We start from the raw sequence: 10109 nt of genomic DNA on the forward strand, positions 1-10109 counted from the left end.
TCAAAAAAAAAAAAGATGGAAAACCAGATCCATCTCCTGAGTTACAACCATTGGTAAAATTCTTCGCAGGCTTTTGTCCTGCCTCCTCCCCAAAGCCCAGAGTGAAGGTCTGACTGCCCTCTCGGCCGCCACAGCACTGAGCCTCCGTGTCAATGTCTCCACCATTTAACCGGACACTGCCCGGGCAGCCCCATCACTGTGCACCAGGGTCTCTGCCGGCTTCTGGGAAACAGGGATAAGTGCCTTCGAGCACCCAGATTTTGTCTCACCCAACCATCAACCATGCAACCAGCATGATTTTATTATTCTCGAACTTCTCCCACTACTGGTGGTTTTACATTTAAGTAGCCATTGCTCTCTTCTATTATTGTTATTATTATTTTGAGACAGAGTCTTGCTCTGTTGCCCCAGCTAGAGTACCGTGGTGTCATCGTAGCTCACAGCATCCTCAAACTCCTGGGCTCAAATGATCCTCCTGCCTCAGGCTCCCAAGTAGCTGGGACTACAGGCACACGCCACAACATCTGGCTAATTTTTCTATTTATAGTTGAGATGGGGTCTCGTTCTTGCTCAGGCTGGTCTTGATCTCCTGAGCTCAAGCGATCCTCCTGCCTCGGCCTCCCAGAGTGCTAGGCATTGCTCTCTTTTAATTAATCAGACTCCTATAGCTGCCAATGCTGCCTCCACCATAACCCTCCCGTGTTACCACCCAGAAGTGATACCGTTTCATGCATAAGCAGAGAACATTAGTTTTAGCTAGCCTGTGACCACCCCTAGGCAATTTCCATTGGGCTTTTTGATAAACTGGTTAGTTTGTTGATGATTCCTTTCCCATCAGCACATCCAAGCTGGAGCCCCAGCAAGGCCCAAAATGAGAAAGTTTCTATGTAGGCTCCTAGTGCATGCTGTGACGTCCACAGTGTGGCAGGCCTGTTTGCATTTCCCACCAGGTGAATTCTCTGGTATGCTCCTGTCTAACTATTGGGGGACGGTGATTCACCTTGTCATTTCATTGACAGTCACCAACGTCAGATAACTCAGCTTTCCAAACAACCAGTGATACCAACAAAACGTAAGGGCGCTGTGATCTCAGCCACAGTAGTGTAAACACCTCTGCGTGCATGGGCACCAGTGAGGGGAGAGGAGGCACAGGTCTTACACAATTCGCAAGTTTATTTGTCCTAAATAAATACAACCTGAGGACATCCATTTCAATGGCCCCAACACTATCCCCTGAAAAAGCAGCTTAAAATATGGGTACATGGCCAGGTGTGGTGGCTCACACCTGTAATCCTAGCACTCTAGGAGGCTAAGGCATGAAGATTGCTCAAGGTCAGGAGTTCGAAACCAGCCTGAGCAAGAGTGAGACCACGTCTCTATTAAAAAACAGAAAGAAATTAATTGGCCAACTAAAAATATATAGAAAACATTAGCCAGGCATGGTGGCGCATGTGCCTGTAGTCCCAGCTACTCGGGAGGCTGAGGCAGGAGGATTGCTTGAGCCCAGGAGTTTGAGGTTGCTGTGAGCTAGGCTGATGCCACGGCACTCTCGTCTGGGCAACAGAGTGAGACTCTGTCTAAAAAAAAAAAAAAAAAATACGGGCACACATCTTGCAGTTTATGGTCTCAGGTTAGGCTCAGAAGGTGCTTGTTCTAGGCTGGGCCTAACTGTGGAGATACCCCCATGTTCTGTTCTCTGTTTGGGGCCTGCACCTAGCCTGAGTCTCCCCCAGGAACCCCCACTAGAGACACCTGATGCTGCTCCGGGAGACCTGTCCTCACTGCCTCTCCCTTTTGCAGCCCAAAGGGAAGGGTGTTCAGGACTCTGTAGCTCTGTGTCCATCCCTTGCAGACAGCTTTGTCCTCTGACACCAGGTACCACCACAGGCCCATTCCCAACGGGCACAGAAAGGGTACTTATGACCCCGAGGCAGCTCATCTGGGGCAAAAGGAGATAAACTGAGGCACAGCTGGCACGTGGGTGGGAAGCACTCTCCCTTTAACACTGCCAAGAGGCAGAGAGCCCCTAAGAATGGAGCAAGGAATGCTGGTCCCCTGTCCCCAGTTATTCCCTGGGCCCTGGGCCCCTAGGGAGCAGGAGGGTGGACAGAACACCATTTATCTTCTCTTTGCAGCCAAGGTTCAGAGGTTTGGGTCCATGTTCTCCTGGTCTGAGGCTGCCTCCTCCTCATTTGGGGACTCCTGGAATAGAGCGAAAGCAGCCATTCATGGGCTTGTGCTGTTCCCAGGGCACATCCTGGGGGCCAACGTCTCTCTCCTCCTGCCTCTGCCCCCAGAGGAGCCAGTAGAGGGCTCTGCATCCCCACCCAGGTCCCACCTGGCCTTCCCTCTGTCCTCGCTCCCAGCCACCCATGGCCACAGGGACCCTCCAGTAGGTGACTCCCTCTTACCAGACTGAGGCCCCTGTCCCGCCGCAGGGTGGCATAGAAGTGCAGCACACGGGGGTCACAGCGAACCACCATGGGGTCAAAGTCCAGCACACGCAGGCCCTGCAGGCTGCGGGCCCGGGACAGGGCCACGTAGGCCTGGCCGCTGGCAAACACACGGCCCAGAGAGATCTCCACACAATCCAGGGACATGCCCTGGGGGATGGAGGGACAGAGATGGAGCCAGCTCAGCCTGAAGTCCCTTGCCCTGAAGAACCTGACCCTTCACCAATCTGGCTACTGCCCCTGGATCTCCTCACCCCATCCAGACAAGTCTTAAGACAGAGGGAGAATGTGACAGCGGACGGTTGTCTGAGTAGGAGGGGGACCAGCAGCTGCCGCTCTTGGATAAGAGTTGAGGGATGGGGGTGAAGGGAAAGAGCTCAAGCTCTGGGTCAGAAGGTGTGGAGCTTGCCACCTACTAGCTGTGTGACCTTGACAAGTTCATTAACCTCTGAGTCTTGGTTTCTTCCTCTATAAAATAGGAATGATTATTAATTACTCTACACTGCATACAGTTGTAGGAATTAAATTTAGTGTATCAGTGGCTCAGAAAATGGTAGGGCATTCTGACCTATAGAAGCAGAAAAAAAAACCCAAACAAAAAGAAAATGGTGGGGCAGGAAATGGCAGAGGGGAAGTGAACGTGTCCAGGAAAGGGAGAGAAGGACTGGACTGGGAAGTTCACTAAAGAAAGGTTTATTCTACTCCTGGCCTGGAACTTTCCATCTAGGGCAAGCTCAACCCCCATAAAGCCTTCAAGACACATGGAGCCCTGCGTGCCCACGGCATACCCTGTCCATTCCCTGCCCTGCCCTGTCCCCACCCCCACACCAGGTGCTCACTTGGCTCTTGTGGATGGAGATTGCCCAGGCCAGCTGGAGGGGCAGCTGCTGCCGGCTGAGGAGCTGGCCCCCGGTGGCCTGCACCGTCCAGCGGTCAGCGCGGATGACCTCAGTGACTCCACACAGGAACCGCACCTGCGGCAGCCCTGAGGAAGCATGGAGAAGGCCAACCTTTCAGCCCTGCTGAGCTCAGAGGTGAGGAGCAGGGGCTGTTGGGCATTTCTTCCTTGCCTACTCCTCACCCACTTACCTGGGGCCCTGCTGCACACCCAAGCAGGACTGCCACCTCCCCCCGTCACTCACCTCTCCCTTCGGCCTCGAACCCGACTACCACCCCTCGGGCGCCATTCACCAGGCCCCGGGACACCGCCAAGTTCTTCACCAGCATCACCTGCGAGGCAATGAGGACGGAGGAAGGGAGAGCAGCCTTGTCCCCACAGCTGTTCTCAGAGCTGGAAAGCAGGGGGCTGTCATGACAGGGGCACCACGTCCCGATCCTTAGCTCTGCCACCAGCTCTCTGTGACCCCTGGGGCAAGCTGCCTCTTTGCCTGGGCCTCAGTTTCCCCTTGTGTCAAGGAGTCATAACATTTGCTGAGCTTGCCTCCGAAGGAGGTGGTAAGGATCAGTAAAGTAACCTCTGTCACAGGGCTTTGAGGAGGATAAGACTTGTGAGGGGTACGTAAGTGGGCCATGAGTCTTGAGTGACAGCCCCTGGGTCCCGCCACCCCTCTCTCAGTCACATTGGTTTCCCTTGGGCATTTTTCCCTTGGGTACGATTTTGATCCTGAGGAATATCTCCCCCCATGCCCACCCCAACACCAGGAAGGAATCAGGACTCTCACACCTATAAGGTATGTGACATGAGATGGCCATGGAGGACATGTCACTCCCCATTTTACAGATGAGGGGACAGAGGGACAGAACTTCAGCAAGGGAAAGGGACTTGCCCGAGGCAACACTGCTTGGAGGAGCTCCAGGTGCAGGAAGAGGGGAGCAGTGGAAAGCTAAAGACAGAAAGATGGGCGAACAGGAGGGAGGGAGGCTTCAGTGTGGTCAGAGCTCGGGTCACGGGCTACGGAGTGGCCCAGGCAGAGGGGGACAGATCAGGGAGGCCCACGCAGTAGCCCAAGCTTCCAGAGTCTAGACCCTGCGTCCCACTCACCTGGGCCCCCAGCTTTAGCTGCAGGAGCCGGCTAGCAGGACACTGGGCATCCAAGGTCGGGGCTAGCTCAGGGTCACTGTCCACAGCCTCAAAGCTGTGTACCTTATCTGGAAAAAGTAAGGCAGTTGGGCAAACAGGTTACAAATCACTGACTTGTGGCTCAGTGTCCAAAAGCTCCTATTAGACCAGGACATGGGGGATGGGGTAGGGACAACTCAGGCCTAGCTGGGCTTTGGGATCAGTCTACCACACCTCTCAAAGTCACAGTTACTTCTGCAATGTAAGGGCCATAGAGGTTGGGACCTAGATATCCAAATGACCCCATGGCCTGGGCTGCCACACCTGCTTAGCAGCCCCTCCCAAATGGTCTTGCCCAGCCCCAGCTCCCTGCTCACCTGGCAGCTCCTGCAGCCGCCTCTTGTTGGTGAGGGCCACGTCATCCTGGTGGGTGCAGAGCCTTGTGGCCACAATCCCATCCCGCCCTACCTTGTTGTTGGCTGTGGCCCGGAGCTGGCGAGTCACCTCGTCTGAGCACCTGTGGGAGTTAGGCTGTCAGGACGCAGCTGACCCGAACAGCAGGGAAAGTGGGGGACACGGGCAATATGGCCCAAGCAGCAGGCCATGGGTCAGGCCTTGGGACTGGAAAAGGACACCAGGGCAGGACTTGCTGGCCCGTAGGCTGGCCAACCTGTCCCTTCCCACTTGGACCCCAGACGTGGGGAATGAACATGGCATGGTGGTAAGGGTGCTGGGCTGTGATCACAGGTGGGCACCATTCCTGCTGCTGCTCCCAAGTTGAAGCTGGCCACCCTCCCACCCCACAGTGCTGCTGAGGAAGTTGGATATGACAAGTGAGCACAGGCCAGAGGTTTGCAGGACCTGGACATGGGGCTGATGTGGACTCCCTGCAATACTGGGTACCCTGCGATCAGATCAGCCTCGAGGGTAAAATCTTCTAGCCACTTGCCTGCTGCCTTGGGTAAAAAATCCAGCCTATACTTCTATTCTCTCCAATTTCAGGCTTTCTTCCACCTGGAAGACCGGGCATAGCAGCGACTCAAGCGGGACAAGGGGAATAGCATGGAACCATCTCTACCTGCTCTGCCCCTCAGCCTTCTTCTTGTCCCCTATGAGTGCTGGTGTGTGCTGTACCTCTTTCTGTCTGCCTCCTGTGTCTCTGCCAGGGGACCCCAGGCATAGAAAGCCCCTCACAGCCACTCTACCGCACTCATCCCATCCCAATCTGACCTGTCATATGCTCTGGCCCATGTCTTATGCCCTCCTGGCCTACTTTCTACTCCCACGGTAGAGTAGCTGTGGCATTTCAACCTTTTGTCCTAGCTGGGGAGAGAACATGTCTGCAACCTCCCCTCTCCCACCAAGTTGCCCCCTGGGCTCTAAGAGTAGAAAGCCCTGGGGTGTTAAAGTCAGACCACTTACTGCCATGACTTTGGGTAAGTAAACATCTCTGAATGCCTTCTGTGTGTCCATCTGTCTGTCCATCTTTCCTTCCCTGACACCCACTTTGTGCCAGTCCCTGTGCTGGGTGACAGGGACCCAACCCTGAGGGAGGCTGGGTCCCAGTGCTCACAGAGTGGCTTTCTCCTACAGGGCCATGAAGTTCTCGACTACAATCTGCCCTAGGTTGCCCAGTGTCTCGGACAAGGCTTCTCTTCCTGTACAGACTGCTTGTTCTCGAGGACAAGCATCTCTCCCCCTTCCCTGGGTCCCTGTGTTCCACTCTGACCCACGCCTGGATCCTCATCCTGTGGCCCCTTCTTCATCCACCAGGGCCCACCTGCCCAGCCTCACAGCCTGCAGCAGAGAGATGAAGGTCTGGTCTGCCTGTCTCCACACCTGAGTCAGCTCCAGGGTCACTGGGACACACCTCTTCCAGCTCTTGGCCTGGTGGGGGCAGGACAGGGGTGGGTCAGGGAGCAGAGCAGACCCCTATGGGGAAAGGGCCAGGGGGTGAGTGGTACCTGGAAGCAGAACTTGGGGGGCTGGGAGCCCTTTGTCACAGGCGGCAGCTGTAGGAAGTCCCCACAGATGATGAGCTGGATCCCTCCAAATGGCTTGTTCTGTTGCCGAATGGTTCTAGAGAGGAGCATGGGGTGCTTTAGGCGCTAAGGTGGGCGGCTTCCACACAGGAAGAGCAGCCAGCCCCCACCATACACACTGACCTGGCCACGGCCTCCAGCTTGTCAAACAGGTCCGCCTCCACCATCGAGATCTCGTCAATGACCAGCCGCTGGCAGTTGAGCCAGCCCTGCCGCACGCCTGGCCTTTGGGCCAGGGCCACACACTGGGCCAGGGGAGCCTGCCCTGAGCCGATGCCTGTGAGTGACACTATTCAGCCTGGGCCAAGACCCAAGCACCCTCTCAGCCCTGACCACCTCCCTTCCTTCCCACAGGCCTGGCTTGCTCTAAGTTCAAGTCCTAGGGCCCCCACTTACCTGCAAAGGCATGGAGGGTGGTGCCCCCGATGTGGCATGCTGCCACCCCCGTGCTGGCAGTAGCCACAGTGCCTGTAGGGGGCAGTGAGCCCAGGATACGCTTCAGCAGGTATGACTTCCCTGTCCCTGGGCAAAGGGCAAAGTCAGGGCTCCCTGCTCCTCTACCCCACCCCACCTCTGACCTCCTACCCACTCTCTGGCCCCACTACCTGCGCTCCCAGTGAAGAAAATGCTCTGGCCTTTCAGGACGACCCTCAGCACAGCAGCCTGCTCCTCAGAAAGCTGGGACTTGGTGGGGGGCAAGCTCAGCCTCTTCACAGGCAGGGGCCACTTTGGGGCTTCCTGGGGGGTCACAGGGCTGTCTCAGGGCCTCCTTGTACCGGAGGCATCATCCCCACCTTTCCTGGCCCCAAGCAGTGCTAGGCCTGGTAGCCCCTTTTCTCTGCTGGCTTCACGCTTCGGAGCCCTTGGGCATACCTGGCCCAACCAGAGATCTTGCTGGCAACTCTTGGGGTCCAGGTCTCTCCTTGGGCCCTGAAGCCCCTCAGTGTGTGGGTCCGGATCCTTCCTCAGCTCCCTCTCTTGGGTTCCCTAACCCTTCTGGTCCTGTCACTCAACTCTCCTCCTCACTTCTCTATCACAGACCTGTCTCTCACCTCAAAGCTCCCAAGCGAATCCCTGCCTGGCCAAGGCCCTTCCTTGCCCCGTTTCTATCTTCTCGCTGCTTGATCTCAAACCCTGGCAGTCTGTGATCCACCTGCGCTAAGCCACAAACATTGTCAATCCCATCAGACTTTGTCCCCCTCATCTGAGTGCACTGGGGGCTGCCCCAGGCACTGCTGACCACGTCGTTCTCTCCAGAAGCTCCTCTCCTCCGGGCTTGCTACACGCTCCTAGCTTTCCCTCTGGAGTCTCCTTTCCAGGCCTCTTCTGCCCTCTCTTTTCTTGTGGCCTGGGGCCGTTTCCTGTTTTCAGGCACCCGGTCTCTGGGGTCACACTATGAGAAGCACAGGTGCAGCTCCCACACCTCCGTCTCGCTCAGATGCCCGATGGCCACCTCCTCTGAGACAGACGGCAGCCCCTTCAAGTACCCACACCGGCTTCCCCAACCTTGGGCCTCCTCGGTCTCTTCCATGTTAGGGAGTGACACACCCATCCCACAGCGCTCCCTTTCCTGTCCTCACAGTGCCAGGTTCGGCCCCAGTCTGGGGCTCCGCGGGCCGCTTCGCCAGCGTGGTGTCCGGAGCCCGGGTGGCCGCCCCGCGCCGCAGCTCCTCGGGCTGCACGGGGCTGACGGTGACGAAGTCGCGGGGCCGCGGGCCGAGCAGCTGTGCGCGGGCGGAGGCCGGCGCGGGCCCCGGGGCCGTGGCTAGCTTGAGGCGCAGCGTGCGCAGGAAGCGGCGCAGGCGGTCCGGCGGGCAGTCGGAGAGCAGCAGCTGCACGGCGCCGGCCCCGGGAGCGCCGTGGGCGGGGACCCGCAGCGTGCTGCGCCCGGCCGCGGCGAAACGCGTGAAGAGGCGCGCGGCGCGCAGCGGGAAGCAACGCGGCCGCTCCGCCGCGCCCGGCGCCCGCAGCCGCAGCATCAGCTCGCGGCGCTCGTTCCGCCCCAGGCTCAGCTCGGCGCTGCGCAGGGCCCGGCGTCCGCGCGGCTGCCCGCCCGGGCTCAGCTCCTCCACGGCCACGCGGCACCGCAGCTCCGCGTCCTCGCAGTCCGCCGTCGCCGCGCCCGAGAGCATCGCCACCGCCTCCGGGGGTCTGCGAAGAGACCGGGGCGCAGGGGTCACGGAGGTTCAGGGCACGTGCAGGGGTACAGAGGCCGTGACGGGAAGCCCGGTCAAGGCCACATAGGATGATGGAGGCTGTCGCTGGTAACCCGAGGAAGCCATAGAGACGGTGAAAGAGCCCTAAGGCTACCCGAAAACCCGCTGTTAGAATGCACCCTGCCACGCAACGTTGCTGGAGCAGCGGATGGGCACCCAGGAGTGGGGGGTCTCGGCTGTCCCGCAAGGGCCGCATTAGAAGGGGAGGGGGGTCCCTCCGCAGAAAAGCCTGCTTCCAAGAGACAGACCCAGCGCCAGCAAGGGAATCCTCAGGTCCTGTCCCCGGGGAGCAGGAGAATTGCACGTGGGGAGATGGGAAGGGAAAGACAAGTAATGAGCGCCTTCTGTCTCCCGGGTACTTTCGCTGGTTTATATGCAGCCAGGTCTCACTATTTCCTGTGTACACAAGTGGAAACGGGCTGGGAGAGGCAAACCCACTCGCCCTTCATCAGCCACAACGGCTAGTGGGGGTCAGAGTCGGTGTGAGACCCACGCCCTGGCGCTTCCCACTTGCAAGGTGGGGATGGGGTGGAGACTATCTGGCTAGGGAAATTGTGGGGAGATCCCGGGGTCCAGGAATCCGTACTCCCTCAGTCTGACCCACTCCTCTGCCCCCTCCAGACTGGGACCCCTAGAGATATCAGGCTTTCTGCTTCCCACCTCGGGGCTCGGGCAGACACTCACTTGTTCGGGGACTTGGATGAACAAGCTGATCAGAGCCGGCTTGCTGGCGAAACTACGACACTGGGAACTTTCAAATTCTAGGGCTAGAAAATCAGCCTATCGCCGGCTGGATATTTAAATTTTCCAGCCAACCAGAGGCAGGGGCGTGGCGATGGGCGTGTCTTTAGGTGTTTTTTTTCCAACTGAAGACACGCCTGGAGCTTGGGCTGTACCAATCGCACACCAGAGGAAGGAGGTTCAGTTGTGGCGGCGAGCCCACCGAGTCGAGGGGATGAATGGGAGTGGTGAGAGGAGGCTGGGGCCACCCCTGGGTGGCTGGACTTGGCCTTGGGGAAAAGCTATCTCGGGTCCCTCACAGCCCTGTTTCCACTCACGGTTCAAGCTTCCACTCCTGGGCAGACCACCCCAGGCCTGCCCAGGCCGCTGCACCTGCCCCGCACCTATTCTCCCTTCTCTGCCTTTGTAAATGGCATTTACGCATTTGTCTTTCCCACTCTGCTTAAGGTCCGTAAGTGAGAAACTCAGACCTGTGGCAGGGTACAAAAGAAGCGTGAGAGTCCCTGTCTCCAAGGAATTCTTGTCCTTCTTGTTGCACTGTATACTCAGAAAATTTATTTTTAATTATCTTTTTTCCCTCCTAGAAGCTTGGAATTACATAGCTGGAAGGGCTCTTAACAGCTGAATCCAGCTACCT

The 10109-nt window shown here is 57.7% G+C and overlaps 1 protein-coding gene across 1 annotated transcript; it reads right to left on the minus strand.

The window, feature by feature from the left end:
- Positions 1-1737: 1737 nt before the first annotated feature.
- On the minus strand, positions 1738-8649 carry PIF1 (PIF1 5'-to-3' DNA helicase). Its single transcript, XM_012758722.3, has 12 exons — positions 8096-8649; positions 7121-7253; positions 6912-7037; positions 6639-6792; positions 6438-6552; positions 6254-6360; positions 4851-4990; positions 4456-4562; positions 3596-3683; positions 3293-3438; positions 2412-2603; positions 1738-2202 (listed from the first exon to the last, which is right to left on the minus strand). The coding sequence occupies exons 1-12, from the start codon at positions 8645-8647 to the stop codon at positions 2143-2145; spliced, it is 1920 nt and encodes a 639-aa protein (XP_012614176.1). The 5' UTR covers positions 8648-8649; the 3' UTR covers positions 1738-2142.
- Between the last annotated feature and the right edge of the window lie 1460 nt (positions 8650-10109).

The sequence above is a fragment of the Microcebus murinus genome, chromosome 6, assembly GCF_040939455.1.
Source record: "Microcebus murinus isolate Inina chromosome 6, M.murinus_Inina_mat1.0, whole genome shotgun sequence".
NCBI lineage: Eukaryota > Metazoa > Chordata > Mammalia > Primates > Cheirogaleidae > Microcebus > Microcebus murinus.

What these genes read in the sequence shown, in the direction of transcription:
- PIF1 (XM_012758722.3), bottom strand. Translation starts at nt 8,647, where the DNA reads ATGCTCTCGGGCGCGGCGACGGCGGACTGCGAGGACGCGGAGCTGCGG. An exon ending in CTGGGGCCGAACCTGGCACT is followed by an intron (nt 7,254 to 8,095) that starts GTGAGGACAGGA and finishes GTGACCCCCCAG; the next exon opens with GAAGCCCCAAAGTGGCCCCT. An exon ending in AGCTAAAGCTGGGGGCCCAG is followed by an intron (nt 3,684 to 4,455) that starts GTGAGTGGGACG and finishes ATTGCCTCGCAG; the next exon opens with GTGATGCTGGTGAAGAACTT.